The following is a 24267-nucleotide window of genomic DNA, read 5'->3' as shown; positions in this document are numbered from 1 at the left end:
CACATTGTGTTGTACACGCCATAGATTAAATAAACATTAAAAAAATATTAGCGAACGAGGTTAAAGACACCGGCCTAATTAATGTAAAGTCCACGTGAGTTAAGATCCGAGAGGAGGGAAAATTACCGATTGAACTCAACTAGGTTTAGATCTCAAGAGTAGAAATTAGTAATGCAAAAATTTTCAGGAAAAAATCTTTCGAAGTTTAAGATAACTCGTATATTTTTGATAATTCATAATTTGTAGGGTACTACTTTTTTCACTCTGTGCGTGATGATACTGGCGCCTATGCAGCCAGTAGGCTCCGCGCTGGAAAGCGGGCGCGGAGGAAGCGGGTCGGGACCCGAGAGCGTTGGGGCGAATCAAGAAGTTACAGAGACAGCCATCATGGACGCAGAAAGTAAGTGGGCAGTGAAATTTCGTATTTTTGCTCAATGTATTGAAATATCTTGAATGCATTATTGCCAAAGTATGGTGTATACTTGTGAGTTTATTCGTGTTATATTAATTTTCTAAATCTATTGAGCATTTTTCTGTTCTGGGTGGATTTATGAGCCGATTCAGCAATCAAGATGGCCGGGTAAGTCCCGGGTAATGTTAGCATAGGAACCCGCTCATCAGCTTTTGTGCGTTGAAGTTCCGGTATGGAAATGTTCATTTTTCTCGTCCTTTTGTTTGAAATTGCAATATATTGCGACGTTGAATATATCTATTATTGTGTAGCTACCATTGATAATTGTTAGTTTTTGTAAATGCCTGAAAAATGTCGAGATAGGGGCGTGGGAATATTGATGTTCTTCCATGAATTTGTTAATGAGCAAGCAAGTTCGATTAACGCACGCGGCGTGTGTAGCGGCGCGGGCGTCGCCCCACGCTGGCGGGTCGTGAAACCCGTGACTTGATCAAATTCCCGGGCTTCTCTGTGTGCGGGCTGAGCTTGAAAGCTCGGAGTGCTGCGGCATGGTCGCCGCAATCGAACGAGCTGTTTATCAGCCATGTCGCAGCCGTTTCTATTTGAATGCCAGGCTGTGGCAGCCCCCGGGCGGGCGGGGCTTACTCCTATAGCGCGATGGCTGTGACGTGAATAGAATATCCTTGTGCTGTTTTTCATACGTGCTAGCTGTGTTCGCGAATGTTCTCCTTTTGCGGAATGCGACATCCAAATTTGACCGCCCAAAAATATGCGTAGTTTAACATTGCAGCAATATTTGCAACGCATTTTCTAGCGTTGTTTTGTGAGATTTTGTTACATTGTTGGAAATTGACCAGTGTGTATTTTTGTGGTCACTACTGCCCAGTCTCCGGGTCCACCAGGCGGTGGGATGATGGCACCGTTCTGGCGGTCATGAACCCACGCTGTTTACTGGGGCACAGCTAAGATTTTTTACTCGATCTCGATCAAGGGGGGTTGGCCAAGATTTGAGAATTAATTTATTTTCAACTCCAGACTCACTTCAATTGATCCCAACAGCTAGAAATCAATCAATATATGTGCATCTACATCCCTACTCGATCAGTCTCTGGTTGTTTTGTTTTGTGTTGTCTTTATTTCCATAGCAGACATTTTTAAATTCTTCTTGCCATGTTCTGTTTACAATTACAGTTTGGTAACTTTGATTAATCTCTTGTCATGTCATACTTGTTCATGAATTCATTTCTGAAAGCTTAAATATTTTTTAAACAAAACAGTTTCATACTAAACACTTCGGTTTACAATGTAAATCATTAAGCCTTTCAAATACAATATGTTACACAATTTTTTTTAATTTCCTCTCCCAACTCTATCAACTGGGACTTTTTTTTATTCTCTTCTTGCTGGGGCTTTTTCTTGCATTTTTCATTTGTTTGTTTTCTTTATTTAATTAAGTTAACAGCTCTTAAAGCTTTACTTAAATTAAGGCCATTGAAAAGAAAACATTAGCATCCTGCCTTTTTGAAAAAAATAGGAAGGAGGAGGCTGTTTTTTCTTCTTCTTCTAAATGGTTGCTTGGTACTTTTTCCCTGACAGTCTGGCTATTTTTCAAGATGGCCGCCAGCATTTTTTTTTTTTTTTAAATCAGAAATTGATCATTTTAGCAATATGTTTTTCATGAACATTTATTTATTTAAAAAAATTTAACAAAGGAGAGGCCCACCCCCCCCCCCCCACAAAAAAAAAGTCCCAGTTGATAGAGTCGGGAGAGGAAATTAAAAAAAATTGTGTAACATATTGTATTTGAAAGGCTTTTTTAATGGCCTAACAAATTTTGCGATGAATTTTTAATATTGATTGGCCAGTCTCATCAGATTTCTGTTAATTATATTGTTACCAGTATTCTCTTGAGACTATTGTCAACCTTTTGTCTATTTCCTGTAGAGGTAGATATCTGCAAACTCTTGGATGTATGCCCATTTCATAGTGTTGAAATTGTGTTCCTCATCTTTATGATTGGATGCATTATTATTTCCTTGTTTACTATTGACACTGTTTTTTTTGTTTTTTTTTGCAATAGCAACTGTTAAAGAAGATAGAATGTTCTGTTCAATTGCAAAGTATTTTTTTTATCAATTTTACATTTCTGTATTATATTTGCTATCTTGTTTGTTTTCCCTTCTAATACTTGCTTGGATATATTCTTCTGTCCTTGATTATGCTGCACCCCTTTTTAAACTTTATTTTTATGCCTCTGCCACCGAAGGTGGTGCCGGAGGCATCATGTTTTCGGGTTGTCCGTCCGTACGTCCGTACGTCCGTCCCGTTTGACCGTTATCACAATATCTCAAGAACCATTTAAGATTTAAACTTAAGACTCGGGAATAGTATTTATCACCATAGGAAGACGATCTGATTAGATTTTGGAGTACGTAGGTCAAAGGTCACAGGCCACAGAGGTCAACTTATGAAATTCCTTGTATTGAGTTTGTTAGCGCGATATCTCAAGAACCATTTGAGATTTAAACTTAAAACTTAAGGATAGTATGTATCACCATAGGAAGACGATCTGATTAGATTTTGGAGCACGTATGTCAAAGGTCAAGGGTCACAGAGGTCAACTTATGAAATTCCATACATTGAGATTGTTATCATGATATCTCAAGAACCACTGGAGATTTTAACTTCAAACTTAGTGATAGTGTGTATCACTATAGGAAAACAATCTGATTACATTTTGGAGCACGTAGGTCAAAGGTCAACTTATGAAATTCCATACATTGAGATTGTTATCATGATATCTCAAGAACCACTAGAGATGTAAAAACTTCAAACTTAAGGATAGTATGTATCACCATAGGAAGACGATCTGATTAGATTTTGGAGCACGTAGGTCAAAGGTCAAGGGTCACAGAGGTCAACTTATGAAATTCCATACATTGAGATTGTTATCATAATATCTCAAGAACCACTGGAGATTTAAACTTCAAACTTAATGATAGTGTGTATCACCATAGGAAGACAATCTGATTAGATTTTGGAGCACGTAGGTCAAAGGTCAAGGGTCACAGAGGTCAACTTATGAAATTCCATACATTGAGATCGTTATCGCGATATCTCAAGAACCACTGGAGAATTTTCACTTCAAACTTAATGATAGTATGTATCACCATATCATAATATCTCAAGAACCACTGGAGATTTAAACTTCAAACTTAATGATAGTGTGTATCACCATAGGAAGACAATCTGTTTAGATTTTGGAGCACGTAGGTCAAAGGTCAAGGGTCACAGAGGTCAACTTATGAAATTCCATACATTGAGATTGTTATCATGATATCTCAAGAACCACTGGAGATTTAAACTCCAAACTTGTTTAAATTGCTCTATGGCGGAGGCATCATTTTCGACTGCGCGCAGTCAAAATTCCATCTAGTTTATGTTGCTTCTGTAAGTTTGTAATTTATATCAAATATATGATTTGGTTTGACAAAGTAAAAGTTATGATACCAAGTTTTACATAAAAAAGGCATTTGTACTGAATTTGTAGTTTTTACATGATTTGTCGAATCTAAATCAGTCAGTCAGATATGGCTCCAAAATGTTCATTATGATGACTAATTATTTCAGTCTTGTATGTTTTTGTAAAAATTGATTAAAATCCTAAAAGTGTTTTTGTATGTCAATTTGTGTATCCCATACATGTACATGTATATGCTTTTCACACTGGCAATATTTTCCTTAACCCCGTACTATAGGTGGGGTTAAGGGGGGGTCTTAACCCCACCTATAGTACGGGGTTAAGCCTATTCCACTTTCTGTTCAGACTGGTTTTTTACCAAAGTGGGCTAAAGTTGGCTAACCCCACCTATAGTACGGGGTTAACTAACCCTGCAAAATAGCAGGGCTAACTCCGCAATTGTGGTGCTAACTCCTGCTAACCCCGCAATTGCGGTGCTAAGCAAATGAATGAGAACAGAAACGAAAATAGTCTGGTACTACGCAATGGAGCGTATCGCAGCTGGCCAGATGCGAGGTATGTCCAATCATAACATACATGTACATGATATCCGGGGTTAACGAAATGCAGTGAGAACAGCGGGAATTTTCTTATTCCGGAATAGGCGCTAGTACGGGACTAAAAACAGCGAGTGTGAAAAGCCAAAAAAATAGTCCGGGGTTAAGGATAGTACGGGGCTAAGCAAAACCAGTGTGAAAAGAGTAGTAGTTGCCCTTTCAGGGCCAGGGCAACCAACCAGGGTGCAGGCAAAAGTCAGCCCAAAAAGAGGGGGGGGGGGGGTACATATACAAAGTAAAAAATAAAGAGTCATCTTTAATGTACTCTTTTGTATGGGATAGCATGGTTATGAAAGGAAAAATCAAGATGAAAGTCTACATTTTGTTTTGGTTTTTAACTTTGATTAATTATACATTTTTAATAACCATTGGGGGATGGACATTTTCATGTATGTCAAAGGTCATATTGGAGTCGGAGGTCAATGGCCATAATTACATAGACATGAAGATATTAGGTTTGTCCTTGTTTAAACATTGTTACTAATAATAGCTTTCTTAAAGTGATGTTCATATAAGGATTTTGACACCACTTTGGCACCTTATAAAATAGTGGTCATGCTTTTTTCGTATTTTGGGTCTGGGTATGCTGATAAAATTATTAAGTTTCAACTTGGTGCTAAAGTCTAATAATCTGAATTTTGCTTGCAAACCGGTTTTGAGGTAATGCCTGTCCCATTTGGCTTATTATTATCAAACTTAGCATGAATTGCCTATGGGTGATATTCATCCTAAAATATGTGGGGGTGGGGGGTGGGGGGGGGGGGGGGGGGGGGGGTGGGCGAGCAAGGAGCAAGACAACTAGTGCCACTTGACATGACAAGGAATATTCCTATTTAGGCTTAAACACTAATGACATGTTTTGCAATCAATCAAAGAAAGAATCATGTATGATTGATTTCAATCCACATACATTGTCCTTGTTTTATATCTCCAGGTGCAAATCAGAAACGCAAGTTGGATGACGAGGAGGAGGTGGAGGAAGGAGAAACGGTAGTCAAGAAAGTCAAGACAGAAAATGGTAAGAGAGTAGTTATCACAGAGACACTAGAAACTCGACCTTAAGAAATTAGCTCGAGATATTTTGCTCAGCGTTCGGGCATAGTGCGAGTCTTTGGGCTGGTAAAGACGCACCGGACAAAAAGCGGGATATTTTGCAAACTATCCCAAGATATCTTGGGATGATTATCCCGACCAAATATCCCGCTAATTGCAACTTCGGGCTGATGAAGAATTGAAGATGCAAACTAACTGGATAATTTGCGCAATCTCGAGCTGATGAAGACAGGCCTAATTGGACAAGTGGTACACCTAATTGCCCCTGGTTGCTTCTCCATTCCAAAGAGATGTTACAACTGGTTTTAAAAGCAATTGTAGGCACTAAGACAGACATTTTGCCAATACAGTTTAGGGTATTGGGAAATTTCAAATAATAAATACAAAGAGGCCAGTCTTTCTGATACAGGTAATAAATATGTCAACGCATAGTTTCAGAAAGCAACAAAGTTTTGATCCTCCCCATGCCATCCTCCCTTGGGTGCTGCCATTCCAGCTTTGCAAACAGGTGTACAAATAATTTGAGTAGTACCTACGAAAATCTTTAAAGGTACTCTTCAACATGTTATAACTCTGTGCTCAAGAGATACAGTATACTGTAGAGGGTTAGAGAAACTTTTCCTTATCACATTATATTCTTGAGATACAATGTTGTCTTCATTTTTATTAGATAGTTGTAGTTGGGTGATTTTTGTTTGTGTGTGTGTGTGTGTATGAAGGGCCATATTTTATGCCATGTTAGTATTGTTTGTATTTGTTTGGATTTTTTTTTTTTTTTTTTTTTTTTTTTAATGTTCTTGAGCTTTCACTCCTGACTGCTTTTCATCTTCCAGGTGTTTTTAACTAGGTTCATAAAAGTCCACTTAACAGAAAGGAACATAAATTTGCAAATTTTGCGTAGATATTTCTTGTATTCCTTTTCAAGCAATTAAAACCAGACCTTGACATATTTTAACCACTGTCGATTTCATTTAAAAAAAGTTAAACAGTACCTTTATTTAATTTGACATTGATCAATTAATAATATTCCAATGTACTTATTTATGAAACCATCATAAGCACAAGTTTACCGACATCCCATTGAAATTCATGTGTAAAAATTGATGAGCATTTCAATGTGTTGTCGGCTAACTTGTACTTTTGAGTATTTTGTGAAAAGTTTCCTTTTGAATGCCTTTTGCATTTATTAAGCATTTTGAATTAGCATCATTGTCATCATCAGTTTCATCACCATAATAAAATAAGAAATAATAATAATAACAGAAGTGGTGATGGTGGTAGTAGTAGTAGTAGTAGTAGTCATAGCAGAAGTAGTAGTAGGAGAGGAGGATAGGGGGAGGAGGGAAGTAGTATTAGAAGTAGTAGAATTAGTGGTAGTGGTAAAGTAGTAGTGTTTTATTAACAGTTAATAGTAGAAATAGAAGTTAGTAGTAGGGACCGTGAGGGTAGTAGTAGTAGTAGTAGTAGCAGAATTAATGGTAGTGTTAATATTACTAGTGGTAGCGGTGGTAGTAATAGTAGTAGGCGCTGTAGTAGTAGTAGAACTAGTAGCAGTTGCAGTTGTAGTAGTAGTACAGCAGTAATATCTGTTTACTTTACTACGCTTAATACTAAGTATCATATCCCAGCTGTAGCTGAGCCGCTTTTAATATAGAGAAATGAGGCATTCTTGGGACTTTCTCCCTTCATTTTACCCATTTTCTATTCTTATGTCTACCCGAGATGTAGGTGTTAAATTCATGCTTCAAGAGCGACTGACTCTGATCGCGAGCATCAAGAGACAGGCCCCTAAGAAGGACAACCAGTCCTACAAGTCCAGGGTCTCCAAGGTAGACTGGAACCAGGTCCAGTTTGGTATCTACACTGCTGAGGAATGCAAGAACGAATGGAACAGCATACAGGCAGAGGTAACGATTTATCATTCTTAAAGTCCCTCTGCAGTACTTATAGCTACTTGTGCCCTCTATATAGCAAACAATGCCTAATCGTTGCCTGTTGGTCTCCAATGATCCCCTTTTTCTTATGTTAATTGAGAGCTGACTTGATGAGATAACCACCTGTCAGTGACCTTGCAGGGAGGTCTAATCCCCCAGGCCAAACTAGTGCAGATGGGCTTAAATCCTAATTTTCTTTAGGTCTGCTTTGCCCTTTAAATACTGGAATAAGTGCTCATCGTAAAAAGTGATGTAAGTAAGAAGTGTAAGTCAAAGGTACACATGTACATGTATTTTGCCCTATACATCTTTTGACAGTTGACAGTTCTTTGAGGACTTGGACCAAATAAATAAGGGGAATGACACCCCCAATGTTCATTTTTGTTTTATTTTTTCTATATTCGTGGTAACATCTATGTATGGGATAACAGATGATCAAATAGCTTAGACTTGCCAAGAAAATATGTAATTGAAGTGCTTTGAATTGAAGTACCATTTATCCTTATTTCTCTCTCTCTCATCTCCTAGATCCGGAAGTACAAAACCCTGGCAGATGTTGCCCTTGAGGCGGCAGCCTTGGTCCAAACTCCAAACTACATCATTAAGAAACTGGTAAGATCTTCCCCACTGAATGATGTCAGATTGTGTCTTCTGTAGATCAGGGGGGTGTTTCGCAAAGATCCTAAGTTGAACTATGGAGAGTCACTTGTTGCCTTAAAATAAAGTATATTCAAAGCGAAAATTCAAGTATTTTAGATTTTTTTTATAAATTCCACATCAAGAACATGACATCTCCTTGATAATAGAAAACATGAAGGATTTGAATAAACATTTTATGCCTTTTAAAATACCTTTTACAAAATATTTTCATAGATGCTAACGGTTTTTCATAATTGATAAGTCCAACTTAAAGATAATTTCAACTTATGATCTTTGTGAAACACCCCCCTTAAGGCTATCATGATGAATAGAGTGCCTTAGCTTCATCCCTGATTGAAGCTGTAGTTCCCCTATAGAGTGGTCAAGTGTGACCTCATCAAAAAACTATTTTTAGAGTTTCCAAATTTGAACTTCATTTTCTGAAAGAGCAACAAATAATGTCCAAATATTAAAAACCAATTGAATATGTTAAGTATTGGCTGAGATATGCCCATCTGAATGATTTTGTTTCAATAGGAAATCACTGTTATTTCGCTCTTGTTCATAACAGTCAGTAAGAACTAGCGCAAAATAACAGTGATTCCTATTTCAATTTTCAATTCAATTCAATTCATTTTATTTTCACATTTTGTTAAAAATCACAATAACAAACATTTACAATACAAAGTCAATTCAAACAAATAACAACAGAACAGAAGTATCAAAACGTGGGGGGACAAACAAAGGCCAAAGGCTTATCAAAGGCTCGTCCCCAAACTTTATAAATAATTAATATAAATTAAGTGGTACAACATTTAAATCTGTTTACTTATGTAACTCTTGCAGGTGCATCCAGACATGCCCAAGAAGCCGTTGACACCGTTCTTCATGTTCTACAAGGAGAAGAACAAGAAGATGAAGGAGAAGCATTCCACCATGTCTCAGGTCCAGATCACGCAGATGCTCTCCATCAAATTCAAAGAGTTACAAGAGAAGAAGAGGGTAAGTGGTAAAAGGGTAAGTTTCCAGTGATTGGCAGAAGTGTCTCAATCATAGCTACTAAGCCTGCGACGGATGTTCCGTGTACTCCTCCGTTCGACAACTACACGTACACCATTTCTCGTATCCGTGTCCACGCAGTGACTTGTGTATGAGTGAAGGGGATATGAATTTTAGTCTTTACCTACAAAGTTTACAAACATACTTGGAAGTGAGACACGCCACACTTTCTTGAAATCATTTCAACAACTTACAAACCTTGCTAGCGATGTGCTACTTCCCCTACTTCTGCCCGAGGTCAACACTAGACATACAGGGTACACAAAAGTTGCGACGGCAAACGCAAGACAAGTAAGAGAAATTGTGTAGATCGCAAGCGCTAGCGAGAGCCGGTGCGCGCGGCCAGGGCCTAACGATACATTCCGCACACAACACGTGTGCTTTCCCAGATGAGCACATGCTCAACGGAGATTTGAGGCTGAGCGAATGAAATTGTGGATGCATAAACAGCTGGAATGAACAGCCTATCTGGTAGCAGAATGATGTACACATGTCATGAATATTGAATTTGTTTACGTGCTTCAGATTGGGTGAGAGCGCTCCATCTAGCAGAGATACTAGAACATAGCCCAGGTGCCGGTGAGGGGGGGGGGGGTGGGGGAGAGAGAGAAGAGAGTGTGTACATGAGAAAAGATAAAGAGCTGTTTTACGATTAGGGCAGTGTTAGATTTGTTGTGATTTTTCTCCTCATCCCATGTAAAATGAGAGTGGCATTGGATTGTGAGTAAGCAAGTGATACATGTGATGTATCTCAAGGTCGTGAGGGGGATCGAATAGAGCGAGGTTTGAGAGCGCTATGAAGTTTGAGTCATGAAAAGCATGACTGTGTACACGTGTATGCAACCCACCATATGTCCGGACTTGTACACGACTACCAAAATACACGCTAATGCACAGGCTTAATAGCTACTTTAGAGAGATGGTTATGCCAGGTTTTGTTGCATGGAGTCTTGATAGTTCCCTCTGTGCTTTTGTACCGTGCTCATTTTGTGTCACTGATAAAGTATATAGATTATTACAAATGATAGCGGCCGATTTCAAGATTTTAAGACGGAGGGAGGGGGGGGGAAGTAAATTTTTTTTTTTTAATTCTCTCATCTGATCAATGTTATAATGGGGTAACAAATATTTCTCAAATTTTTAATTTAAATGCAAGGAAAATGTGTCTTTGTACGTAAATATATTCTTAAAGGTACTATGTCCCTTTTGCAGCCAACCTCAAATGCTGTAGAACTTTGCAGGAATTATGAATATGTCATGTATGTCCTATCTGTGAAATTTAAATGTTAGCAGTGTCCTCATATTCAAATTATGCAAGGAAACCTGTTTACTTGCTAGACTTCACTGTCAGACACTATTGAGTGACTGACTGGCTTTTTTTCTTCTTTGGTAATAACATACATGAAAAGAGTTGTAAAGGGTACATGAGCATTTGCCTACATCAATAACCCACTTCTTGTTATGGCCAAGATCAAACTGATTGAATCTTTGCGCAGCATAAAACGTACAACCATTCGGTACAATTGTCTGAAAATCAAGACTATTACTTTTGGGCTCTATAGCCCTAAAGTCGATTTGACAACTAATAGTCGTTATTTTCCCACTTGAAGACATTTTCAAGCCCCACCTTTTTTAGGGAAGTTCTAAATTAGTATTATCTTTCAAATGCAGTTGGAATTTAACTTTTTCATTTTTTTGGCCTGCAAATGGGACATAGTACCTTTAAGTTTTCTGCGGAATGGAGGCACGGCCCCCTTTTACCCCATTTAATCTTCCTCCTGTTGGGGAATTTCTCTGTCTCATCCCTGTAGTAAGTTATCAAAAAAGAGGATTTGTTTTTAAAATACATATTTTCCTACCCTAGCAAATCATTGTGTGATGATATATTGAGATTGGAAATTCAGAGGATACAGGTGTGAATAAGAATAACAATATTCCATGGCAGACCTTGTGTATATGACTGGTGGTTGTATAATTTTTTGCTTTAACTGTCCCTTGTTTCTGCAGAATAAATATTTCCAGCGGTATGAGATCGAGACAAGGGCATATGAGCAAGCCATGGAGAAGTTTTAGTGAGTATTGCACAATTATGAATCTCTCATGGTAAAAAAAAGTGGTACAATATATTTCAAATTAACCCTTGTGGCAAAAGGGATGACATTTTAGGTTGCAAGTCATAATCTTATCAGGAAGATCAATGTCAATGGAGAAAAAGTTTTGCCTTTGGTTAAATTTGAAGTACAGTATCAGCAGCATGAAGTTATCGTTTAGGCAGAATTTTGTAGACATCTCATTGTATATTGCAGTCAAAGATTTGGTTTTTATTTACACATTTATTTCACTACCTTTTAGCTGTGGTGAAAATATGTCTTTTTTGTTTTTATTGCTTATCAATGACACAAGGTCAAGTTAATAAACAATTATTTCAGCTAGGAAGACACATTAAATTAAGGCTTTAGAGTGGACAGTCTATGTATGATGAATTAGAATAAACTATTTTATACCTGATAACATATTGACAGATAAATATTGAACATTTTGTAATTATCATGGACTATATCATACGGAAATAGCAGGAGTTTTTGTCAGCCTGGGGATACCGTACAATGGCTGTGATTGTCCAAAGTACAAGATTGTCTGATGTATTCTGGCTTTAATATTTTCAGTGATGACCATCCTGACTACAAAGCCCAGTTGAAGGCATGCAGAGGGGCATCCAAGCCCCCTCCACTCCCTACCCCATACAAGCTCTACTCTGAGAAGAGACACGCACAGCTGCTCACTGAAAATCCACAGGTATGAGTGGAATTTATTTCCTCTAATCAATCAATTCAAACCTATACTTGTTTTACAACCACAAGAACAACATAGGGGGCTAGTTTTCTGGAAACCGTCATAAGTCTAAGCTCAAGGACATCCCATAGATAGTTTGTTAATTCTATAACACGCGTTCCAATGGGATGTCCAAGAAGTTAGACTGATGGCGGTTTCGGGAAACGGCGCTCTAATGATTAGGATATCGTACATAAATTGTAAGAACAGAATCATTAAAATGCCTTAGTTGAGTCTGCACAGAGATCACATGTTTTATATATTATAGCAATGATGATAAAGTATGATCGTATAATGTTGTAGTCTGGTAGTATAACTAAACAAATCAAGTTCTTCACAAAAATTAGTTAAGTTTATAGACTGATATAATATTTTGTGTAAACCACACCTAGATCCTTATGGTTGAAAATACCCCTTCTTGAATTAGTATAACATTTACAATAATACGGTCATATATACATGTAGGTTAGCCTTAGTGGTGTTATATTGTTCTTCCGGAGGGCTCTGCAATCATATTCTTACTCCGGCTTTAGCTAAGCTACCATAATGCTCTCAAGCAATCTTCAAGAACTACGCTAATCATTCTGGTGTGTGTTTATTCTATATATGTTATAGAGTACTGAAGATGTGACATTAAAAAAAATCTATTTTTAGAATCATAACATTACGAACCAAAGCAAAATAACAGTGATTTTCTATGGAAATCTTTTTATTCGGATGGTCATATCTCATCCAATACTTAACATGTTAAATTGGTTTTCGACATTTGGACATTATATTTGATGCTCTTTCAGGAGATGAAGTTCAAATTTGGAAACTCTAGAAATATATATTTTTTTTGTCACACTTGACCAGTCATTATGTAAATGCTGTTTGAAAATGCCACAGGCTACATCAAATTGCTGACTTTTTGTGGTCCTGAATAGTCTATCTAACATCACTCTGTCTGTACCCATTCATTCTAAACAGATAACCAAAGGAGAAGCCGAGTCTAAGATGAGGCAGGAATGGAATCCATTATCAGAACGCAAGAGGATGAAATGGATCCTTGCCTCCATTGCAGAGAAACCAAACTATGATGTGAGTACAGAAAAGAAGTTTCTTCCGTATTGTATTAAAAGAATATAATTTTCACATAAGCCCAGCTGCAAGACCCGTTTACTGAGCTGCCAACCAGCACGACTTTATCATATTTTTTTTAATTTTTAGAAGTAAATACGACAAAACAATTTTTCTTCAATAAAATATGATTTTCCACAAAAAAAATATTACAAAATTGAAAATTTCAATGTGCTTGTCTATTTTGTGTGTGTGAGCCATTTTCAATGGCAAATTATCAATTTTCTCCTGTAAAGTATCCTACAAGCATCTCACATCACCAAATTGGGGATGTTCATTGGTTAATCAAACACACCAGTCATGAAAAAATCATGCATTCAACCAATGGTCCATAAAAATACATTTACAAGCTACTCATTCATTGAACGATCATTCATGACGAACTCTTGCATATTCAACAAAATTTTGTACAATGTTCTGGTGTATAATTCTTCAAAATGTTGATGAACACAGTCTAACAAAAAGGAAGTACTTATCGATCAAAAATGGGTTTTTTATTTTGAAAATAGGATTTTTTTTGGGGGGGGGGGGGGAAGGGAAAGAATAGGAGTTTTGTTCATGTTATCTGCACTTGAAAATCTTATTTTATACAGTAAAACATCTTGTCTTCAAGGTCTAAGTAAATTCATGATATTTTACTCAACAGAAAAAAATGGTGACATTCATAGAGAACCATCCAGCCTTCAAGGTCCCTACCAATCAGAAACCTCTCCTCACCAAGAAAGAGCATTTTATCAAAGAGCATCAGGAGGGGAGACCATCAAAACCGCCCATGTAAGAAATCAATTTTCGAATGTTTACATCTGTGTAGAAGTCCAGAGGGGTGTTTCACATAGATCCTAAGTTTAACTTATCTCTCAGCTAAACTTAATAGTTATGGAAAGCCGTTAGCATCTATGAAAACATTTCGTAAAAGTTATTTTAAAAGGCATGAAATGTTGATTCGTATCAATCATATTTTCTATTATCAAGGAGATTTCATGTTCTTGGTGTGAAGTTTATAAAAAAGTCTCAAATACTTGATTTTTCATCTTTGAATATATTTTATTTTAAGGCTACAAATGGCTCTCCATGATTCTGAAGTCCAACTAAGAGTTAAGTTCGAATTAGGATCTTTGTGAAACACCCCCCTGATTCATTACTATGAACAACACAAAGGACTTGGCAAAAATGGTAGTGTTTATCATGTACCCTTGTTGTTGATGATGGTTGTAGTGGTGATTAGGAAGGTGAAGATGGGGTGGTGTTTGTAATGATGATGGTGATGATTATGATAATAGTAGTGGTGATGATGATCATGATGATAATAATAATAATGATAGTAATAACATAGTATTTATTCAATAATCATCATCGCAGCTCGAGAGCTGAATTACAAATGATTTTACAACAAAAAGTGCATGAACTTAACTAATTACAGACGGAGTAAAAAATAAACAAAATATTTCCTCTTTAAAAAATGGTCGGATTATTACGTTAGAACAGGAAAAATGTATTAATCACAAATTAGGCTTGAAATAGAAGTAGAAAAGGAGAAGTTGAGTTCCTAAATACTAATTAAGTATATACATGTATAATCAAAGTAAATGTTATAGATTACAAAAAGAGTTTGAGGATGTAACATATTGTATTGAAAGTGTGGTGGTAAACAACTACAAATCATATGATGGTGATAATGATGATGATGAAAAAAGTGAATAACAGATTCTCTCCTTGGAAAGGTGGGCAGAAATGAAGTTAAGTATTTCCCACTGATGTTGATGATGCTTTGGGGTGTACACAGTGACCAATTGATAACCATAGTCCACTGACATTCCTATAAGAACACAACACCGCAAAAACGATAGTGTCCTATTTTTCAAACACTTGTACTATGAATAACAATTTTTTAAGAACATCTATATATGTAAGAGCAAAAGCAAACCTTCTTGAAGTTAATGAAGAGTCTCTTATCTTGCATTTTACACAGGACTGCATACAGTTTATTCTGCTCTGAGATGCTCAAGCAAATGGAAGACGTCTCACCCAAGGAGAAAATGTTGCAGTGTAGTACGAGATGGAGTCAGCTGAGTGACAAGGGCAAGGCAGAGTACAAGATGAAGGCTGCTAGGGTAAGTGAGCTGTCAATACCCCCTCCCCTCCCCCCCCCCCCCCCCCCCCCCCCCCCCCCCCCCCCCCCCCCCCCCCCCCCCCCCCCCCCCCCCCGTCACACCAACAAAAGACCTAACAAAATGTACACTACCTTGGACAAAAATTTTGCAGTGTGACTAAGGTATCTAGATGGCTTTGAGTGTGATACAAGGTCCAATATTGTCATAGCTCGAGGAATATATTCTTGTATCACATCAGGCTGACTAGCAAAATGACCAAATTTGACTTACCTCTGTAAATATGGCTTTGTTTTCATGTGATATTGATAACGATAGTTGGAAGTTCCCGGATGACTGAGCAATACGAAAATAATATTGATCAGTCGTCTGGGTACTGCGCTAAAGATATTAAATACACTGATTTATTGTACCACTTGGAAGCCTTATATAGATAATAATAATCTGTATCTCGTCCCCTCAGATAGGATGTAAAGTGATGGCACAGTTTGTAGGAGAGGCATATCCCATGCCTGTTGACAGGGCTACACACTAACCTTTTTTTAAGTGGTCTGGATGCATAATTGTAAAGTCTGTTTGTATAAGCCCTATCATGTTAGAATCTTGAAAATATGGGGGTCTAGGCTTAGATTTTTGGCCACTACTGTAAGTGTCCCAGGCACCTGTTAGTGTAGTGCCTTGATTTTAGGAACCTACATGTACTAGTGCGCTTCTTTTAAAACAGTTGGGTGAAATCCAGACACTTGGACCTTGTAGATTAGCTTGAAGAGCTATCCAATCATGATATAGATTTTCTAGAATCAAGTAGTTATTGAGTTCTCTGGGTTTTAATGTATGGTACATTGCATTCTTTCATGTCTAAAATACGATATAGAAGTAACAAGTGCAGAGATGCCAACTGTTCCGTTTTGCCGTAGTTGTACCGTTTTTTTCGCTATGAATACGGCAGTACGTTTTTTTTTTTTTTTTTTTTTTTAGTGACGTTTTTCTTAATTTCTGATCATGGGCTTTGTGTCGTAAGTGTATTATGCACCTACATCTTCAAACGATGCAAGCAGGATGGTGATACGGGCCCCAAACTGCGCACATTGCGAACCACCCACGTGTAATGTATGCACGTTGCGCTCGATCCGGGTAGGTATACGTGGTACTGCCGGTTGGGCGATATGTTAAGTTGAGAGATTTTTTCTAAAATACTGTTTTTTGCTCTTAAGAATACTTTTTTTTGTTGAAGAAAGTTGGCATCTCTGCAAGTGAGCATGAATTCATTGAAATAAATAAATAATAAATCCTATTTTTTTTCCTTCATTCACAGATGAAGGAGCATTATGAACGAGAACTTGAGAAATACATAGAGGTAAGAATGTTTTTTTCTTGTTTAATGTTGGTTCTGTGCATATTTTCTTTTTAAATTTAAGTAAGAAGTCATGACGTGAATGTGTGGAAACAAATTGATTATAATCCATTTTTGCCATTAGTAAAGCTACGGTCACAAAGTACGAATCTCCCTGTTTTTCCATTGTCTTCCCGAATTTCCATTGTCTGAAAATCGTCCGTACGGCGTTCGTAACTGTTCGTAATGGCATTTGTGACCGAGGCTTTAGGTATTCCCGAATCAACTTCATAAAGATGTAGTGGATCTTTAACAAAAAATAATAGGCAGCATTCTAATTTTCATTTTGTATATGTTGCTTTAAAACATTGTGACCTCTATCTTGTGATTTCATCAGGTTATTTTAGGATTGTCATCTTGTTTGTCCTTCTCAGAAACTACCACCAGGTGAAAAAGAGAAAATCATTGCAGAGCTGAACAGCATCCGTAGAATCCCTGGCTCTAAGAAGACAGCAACAGAGAAAGCATCCAAGGTCCCTGCAAGGTAGCGTCTCACTCTATATATATATACAAATACCAACATTTTTACTCATTGATTGAATGTATTATATCAATTGTTCAGAGCCAGAAGGGCATTCACTCTGTAGAAGTTCATGTAGAGGTGTTGTGGCGTAGTGGGTAAGTCGTCGGACTGTGAATCACAGGGTCCGCGGTTCGAGTCCCGCCGCGGCACCAATGCCCTTTGGCAAGATATTGATCTACATTTACCACTCTCCACCCAGGTGTTAAATGGGTACCGGTAGGAAGGAATTCCTTAAAATGCTGTGAGCGTCGGAAATAGCAGCCTAGCATAGCCGGGTAACTTTGGAGCGCCTTGAGGACTTTGCAAGGTCGATACGTGCACTATATAAGAATTTAATATTATTATTATTATTATGCCCTTCATGTTCTCAACAGACTCTGAATAGGACTCCATGCAAACCTTTATTTTAAAGAGGGTTAAGTCCAGATAGAAATTTTAATCATTTAGTGAAAAATATGTGGCCCATATGCAACAACACCCTGTAACAATGTATATACAATGTACAACCACATACATTTGGTATCAAGCTTTTTGTAAGAAACTATTATGCTTGCAAAAAATGAATGTCATGATTTTTGTAGCACAAGTCTTTTTCAAACTTGAACCACTTTAGCAATTTAAAGTTTTCAGGTTTGAAAATGTATATATTTTCCCCCACTTGTATTCAATTTCTTTTTATTCCTCACTAGCAAAAATATGAATGAAAAGATAATTCACGTACATGTTTAATTGCTCTAATGGTAATCCTCCTTGTGAAACAGTATGGTAAAGCTCCATGATTGATCATTACCTTTATATGAACTAACAAATGCATCTCTGTAAACACTCTCAGAATTTGTTTTCTTATGACACTGACAGTGCTTTGAAGTTTGAGCTGAACCTGAACGGCAAGACGACGGGGAAAGACTTGTGGATCGCTGAAAAACTACCAGCCTACACCAAAGAAGTAAGTTTGTTTGAGTGTTCATTTTACCTGACTGCTAAGAGGAGCATTGTATGCTTGTAAGTAAGCAACCAGGGGACCAATGGCTTTCATTCCTCTCCAAGGGACTTGGTAATGAGGATTAATGCCTTACCAAAGGGCAGGTTATGAGACCACTGCTCTACCACTACCACATGGGACTGATTTGGAATGTCTTTTTGTGAAACCTGTATATAAAGACCGCTCAAGGGAGACACGAAAAGTGGTCTTTATAGGCAGATGGTCATTATGGACAGGTTCCTTCAGCATATATGTTTCAATAATAAACCACTTTCTAGGGAAACAGACCAATATGTTCTTAATAGACAGGTAGTCGCTTAAGCAGGTATGGCTGTATATAAACATCTTATTGTCATTGCTTTTGTTTTCACTCTTGCAGATGTCCAAGACGAAAGCTCTTGCTCAGCTGAGGGCCCAGTGGGACACACTAGACAAGGGTATGAAGTCAACCTGGATCAAGCAATCAACAACACTCAACAAACAGATTGAGGTATGTGTGGGACTACACTAGGCAATCAATGCTCAACAAATGTATACAAATTTATCTAACTCATTACAGAAACCATAAATCTTCAACTTTTGTAAAAGAATATCATGTGACACCATGTTGCATGCTTTTTTCGGGATCCTACATTACCAATCTAATAGCATGACCAGTATCTATCGCTTTACTCACATTTTCTGTTAAATTCAATAAAGCTAACTCTGTTGCAATTTAAACCAAATGACAAACATACTAGGCATACATGTGACTAAGCCTTTTATTTTCAATAATGATAACTAAAGCATTTATTTCAGGGGAGGAAGTAAGCAATCAACATAATTTTTTTTTTTTAATGATAGAGATATGTATGAAACAGTTCTGTTCTTTGCTCACAAATGTATATGTGGGCAGTCAGATTCAAAAATATATCAAAAGTGCATGTTGGACTTGATAAACATGATAAACAAAAAGAAAAATCATGCATTTTCTAATGGAGTGATACAGGATTACACATAAGAAAGGTTAGGAAATGTTTTATTCACATGTTTTCTTATGTTTTCTTTTCTTTTTTTTTTTACAGCAAAATGACAGACTTCGACAGCTATGGTTGAATGCACCAAAGAAGCCCTTTGAGTAAGTTGGCCTGAACACATTCATTCATATTTTAGTAAGAGATTAAGTTTTGGAGTGTAACATTCAGAATTATGTAATATTCTTTGCTAATCAATTATTAAAAAAGCAAATTTTCCTGTTTACTTTTAGGTTTTACAGAAACATATACTTTTTGTAGATATTTCAAAAAGTTATCAAGAAGAAGAGTTTCATATTCAGAATTTGCATTGCCGATTAGCCATAGGAGACTCTCAATAAATCACTGATCAAACCCAAGTAGGCCTTGTCTAAATTTTGCAGGAAAGCATTCAGATACTTTTCATAGGTATATCCCGAGAAGTTACTAAGATAAAACGTTTCAGGTACAGTATTTTAAAATTTGCATTTCCAATTAGCCATAGGAGACTATGCAAATTACCGATCATACCCTAATTTGCCTTGTCTTTGTTTTTACAGGAGCGCGTACAGATACTTCTCATGCGCTATGCTGAAGACGCCGGAGTTGAAGAACGTCGACCAGAAGGAGAGGTTCAAGGAGGTTGCCAAGAGATGGAAGACCATCAGTGCGATGGAGAAGAAGAAGTATGAAGCGAAGAAGGAGAAGGCCATCAAGGAATATAAGAAACTTCTGGAGAAGTACAAGAAGGTAAGCGCTATGTACTAACTATCCCGTGACAACCCACTCAATGTTGATAATGGACTCATCTTATGCAAACTATAATGATCAGAAATTGTTTTGCCACCTTTTAACATAATAGTTTTTTTTTCTCATTAATTTTGTTGTTAAGATTTTAAGGAGCACAATTAATGCCCTCAGCTCCCATCTACCTTTTCTACTCCCCATCCCACAAGTCCAAATAGAAGATAATTCATCTTTGCGATAACCACCCACATAGGGTAGTAGCCATAAGGACTATTTACCCCAAAGATTATAACCAGTTTATGATGGTGATGATGATTAGGTAGTGTATACTTATAGAGAGGAGGACAGAAAGGGGAAGGGGTATTCGGGAATTGTATCATATTGATTTAAAGAAGAAAAAACAGAGTTCTGAATAAGACATTGTCTTGAAGACTTGAACTGAACTTGATATTGACTCCACAAATGAAGTTTAAAATGCTCCAAATCAACTTGAATTTTAAGATGAATTGCTGATTTATATTTGGGAAGAATTTCAGGGATCTTGTTGACTTCCTATTGGCTGTGATTTACAGTACTTAAAATCCAATTCATATTTAATGAATAGGGTTTCTGCTACTAGCCCAGGGCGCTTTCCTTGATCTACATGCATGGTTTACTAAATGCAATCATTGACTCCCTCTTACATTGACAGACTCTGAGTGAAGACGACAGAGCCAGGTTTATCGAGATGGAAACCAAGCCGGCCATGAGACAGAAAATACTCAAGAAAACACCAAGGGTAAGTCAGAGAGATTGGATTTCATGTTATATTCATCTGTTTTACATGCGCATTTACATCATTTTTGCTTATAATAAGTGTAGTCACTTTGATTTTCAGAAGATTTGTACAATGTCGATAAAGTTAATAGAAACAGGATAGTCAAGAGTCTTGACTTTCTCATTTTTTCAAGTTGCATAATAGTATGCTTATGTGCAACATGCAATGATATAATGATTGCAAATTTCCATCTTCTTTCGTATTGACAATTTGTGTTTTCATGAATCTTTGTATGTGTCAGTAGGAGGAGGTTATGGTGTAAAACATTGTTTACCAGACCTACTGAGATAGAATTTATATAAATAAAATAGAGGGGAAAGGAGAGTAGAAAGCAAAAGAGAGATTTTGCTGTTGTTGTGAGCAATTTAAAAATGATGAATATTCATTTTTATTTAATTTACCTCCTTTTCTGTGTATAGGCTGCTCCAACAAAGAAGGTTGTGAAGGTGGAAGAAGTCAGCAGTGAGGAATCGGATGACGAGGAGGAGGAAGAGTCGGATTCCGAATCAGAGGAGGAGGAGGAGACTGATGATGATGACAACGACGAGGAAGAGGAGGATGACGACGATGACGATGAAGAGGAGGAGGAAGAGGAGGATGGAGAGAACGCACAGAACGCCAACGACAGCAGCTCGGAAGAATCAGATTCGGAGGAGGAAGAGGAAGAGGAGGAGGAAGAGGAGGAGGAGGAAGAAGAAGAGGAGGAGGAGGAAGAAGTGGAGGAAGACTCGTCAGAGTCGGACTGATCCTCACGTCAATCTGATCGAGGTTCAGATTGACGCTGTTTTGATAAAAACTCTTTACACAGAGAAGCCGTTCATTCCATTGGCACTGTTCACCAAGACCTTTTAATCATCGGTGCCGCCGCCATTTTCCAACATCACCTGATGCACTTCCTTGTCACCTGACTTTCTCATCATTCATCACATGACCTTTTCATCAATCATCAACGGTCATAGTGGTGGCATGTCATCTGTAAAGAATGCTTCGAGTTCAGTCTATTGCACATGTTCCTCTTGTTAGTAAATCTATACCTTTTTTATGGAACACAGTGTACCTTTACAACCACCCTAGATTATTCTTTGTCAAGTCACATGATGTATAGTTTTGTCACCTGATATTGTTCTATAGGAAGTGGTGTGATCAATTTCATGTTGGTGCCATTGACATGGGTTTTGCTCATTTTGATATTCAAGCTCGGAATTAAGCATTTCATATCACATTTATCTTGGTACAGTTTTTGACTCTCTTTCTATGCTTAGATTAATAACGTTTTATTCTTTTTTTTATATTTTTATTGATATCTTTCTCTACACGACAAAGTGTCTCGCAACTATATGTCTACTCCTTTATTACCTTTTTTTTCAAGGGCCTCATGGGACACGAGTTAGATTTTCAGCGCATCAACTAATTAGAGATGCATGGTAGAGTTATTCACATGTATATTTATGTAATCGATTCTTAAGTGAATTTCTTGCCCACAAGGCCAGTATCTGCATTGAAAGGAATGAAATGATGCAATTTACCACCGAAAATAGATAGGCTTTGTGTGTCCTTTTTGATAATTCTGGACTAGTGCTGGATGATAACAGTCGAAATAAGAGAAATGACAGATATTAAAACCAAACCAGGGCCCCGTCTTACAAAGAGTTGATATCAATTGCAACTATGTACATATAAGAGATTGGAGACTGCAAACTTGCGATTGATTTGGATCAATCACAACTCTTTGTAAGACGGGCCCCAATCCTATATTCGATATCTAGGTATCAGCAGGTCACAAAGAAGATTTTGGACCCAGCGCAAATCTGCACAGAACTCCTTTCATCGTAGAGAGACAGAAGGGCGTTATATTCATTCTTTAACACAGAGTTCAGCAGTTCACGTCTTTCTGGCTTTTAACAAACAATATCTGCAATGATCAGTTCAGTTTCGAACAATAGCTCTAAAGTCTTTCCTCAAAATAAAATGAATTAAAAAAAAGCATGTCTGACATTTTAAAGTGGCACTTGTAACTGACTGTACATACAAGAATGTTGAAAATTATTTAATAACAAGGACCAAACCTGTTGATCACGTCAACGTTACTGCATGAATATTAATTGTGTGTAATATCTGACTAGAGAGGCTCATTCTATCATTTTGGAGTTTGCGTTTGATCTTGATTTTTGAAGCAAATTTGTGCAACATGGCCGCAATCTGTTTGTGGTTCTAGCATGTAGATATTATTGATATTTGAACATATTTTCTTTTTGTAAAGACGTAAATGGTATTCTGATGAATTTAGTTACTGAAATTTAATATTTTTTCTGTGAATTGAAGATTGACTCTTTGTAAATTTTTGAAAAGCAATTTTTTATATCAAGCAAAAGCAAGCAGACTCTCGAATCAATTTGATCTTTCTGTATTATTTCTCTCCTTTTCTTTTTTTTTGTCAGGGAATATATGTGTGCATGCTGGGTATGAAATATCTACAATTTTTTTTCCCTTCTCTTTTTCAGATATTTATAGCACATTATGATTTATCAATTTTTTCTTAGTGTGAATTAGTAGAGTTTGTTGACCAAGAAAGTTTAGAGGTTTCTTATAGTATAGTGTCATAAAATGATCCTTCTTTTGATCAAATCATCAATTAATGGTCAAAATGGTATTTATTTTGTGCTGTCATTTTTGCAATTAACTAACATTCCACCATATATAATGCTTAAGATCAGTTTAAGATAACTATTAACATATACAACTAGGCTTTATCACATAATGATAAAGAGTAGTGTTTTTATGACCACTTGTTTACTTAGAATTAAAAGTTTCAGAAGTTTTTGTTTAAGGGGGGGGGGGGGGGGGTCGGAGGGGGTATAGACTTAAAATAACAGCTCAGTTATCAACTTTTTGTCAACGTAGTGAAGATGTACAGTACAAAAGGTGTTTATAAACATATTTCAGACATCTTTTTTTCTTAATAAGGGAAACACACATCTTTCTGAAGTGTTCTTGTTCTAATTTAACAAAAATATTCAGATTGGAATGGCATCATATCCAGTATGTATAGGTGAGCGCACTGGAAGATGAGACTGTTTTGTCCTTTTGTTTCGAGATGCAAATTAAATAGTATCGTGCTGCTAGGTTTTGTGTGGAAATGCGAAGTCTTGTCAGCATTAATTACTACATGTCACAGTGTGAAAGATATTTCAGGATTTTTCATCTATCTTGATGATAAACGATTGTCCATCTTGCAACATTCATGGTCGCTTTCTTACTTACAATCACAGTGTGTGTCGATGTCTTGGTGTCGTAGTAGAGCAAATGATCTGTTCTACTGCTGCCCTCTAGTGCTGCTTTTCTACAAGGATCACTTCACTTTATATGTTAGCACTTACACTCACTGTATACTGGTTCATGGCTTTGTAGTGTAGACCATTAGACAATCTTGGGATGAAGTTTGTGACAAATTAACAAAACTTAACTCAAACAGAAGGTGAAATTTGATGTAGACAAGTAGCTGTTGTGTGACTATTAGCTGATGATGCAAGTTAAGCTCTGTTCTCGGAAGAAGAAGAAATAACATCAAAACACCCCAAGA

The 24267-nt window shown here is 37.1% G+C and overlaps 1 protein-coding gene across 4 annotated transcripts; it reads left to right on the top strand.

The window, feature by feature from the left end:
* Window positions 1-72: 72 nt before the first annotated feature.
* Window positions 73-23929, top strand: LOC593781 (nucleolar transcription factor 1-A). 4 transcript variants are annotated; one of them, XM_030974087.1, is made up of 18 exons: window positions 73-400; window positions 5424-5507; window positions 7265-7449; window positions 8005-8088; window positions 8962-9132; window positions 11182-11246; window positions 11841-11970; window positions 12976-13086; window positions 13772-13899; window positions 15095-15236; window positions 16549-16590; window positions 17001-17110; window positions 18008-18095; window positions 18511-18621; window positions 19196-19248; window positions 19684-19873; window positions 20562-20648; window positions 21107-23929. In XM_030974087.1, the coding sequence occupies exons 1-18, from the start codon at window positions 274-276 to the stop codon at window positions 21431-21433; spliced, it is 2235 nt and encodes a 744-aa protein (XP_030829947.1). In that variant the 5' UTR covers window positions 73-273; the 3' UTR covers window positions 21434-23929. The 4 variants fall into 4 exon arrangements, with proteins under 4 accessions (XP_030829947.1, XP_030829948.1, XP_030829949.1 ...); XM_030974088.1 differs by having other exon boundaries at window positions 74-400; window positions 7271-7449; XM_030974089.1 differs by having other exon boundaries at window positions 74-400; window positions 8962-9117.
* Window positions 23930-24267: the final 338 nt, after the last annotated feature.

Source organism: Strongylocentrotus purpuratus, unplaced genomic scaffold (assembly GCF_000002235.5).
Source record: "Strongylocentrotus purpuratus isolate Spur 01 unplaced genomic scaffold, Spur_5.0 spur5_scaffold_7, whole genome shotgun sequence".
NCBI classification, from domain to species: domain Eukaryota; kingdom Metazoa; phylum Echinodermata; class Echinoidea; order Camarodonta; family Strongylocentrotidae; genus Strongylocentrotus; species Strongylocentrotus purpuratus.
Note: the sequence above shows the minus strand (reverse complement) of the source record. Positions and strands in the feature narration are given on the sequence as shown.

What these genes read in the sequence shown, in the direction of transcription:
- LOC593781 (XM_030974087.1), top strand. Translation starts at nt 274, where the DNA reads ATGATACTGGCGCCTATGCAGCCAGTAGGCTCCGCGCTGGAAAGCGGG. An exon ending in AGCCATCATGGACGCAGAAA is followed by an intron (nt 401 to 5,423) that starts GTAAGTGGGCAG and finishes TTATATCTCCAG; the next exon opens with GTGCAAATCAGAAACGCAAG. An exon ending in GGAACAGCATACAGGCAGAG is followed by an intron (nt 7,450 to 8,004) that starts GTAACGATTTAT and finishes CTCATCTCCTAG; the next exon opens with ATCCGGAAGTACAAAACCCT.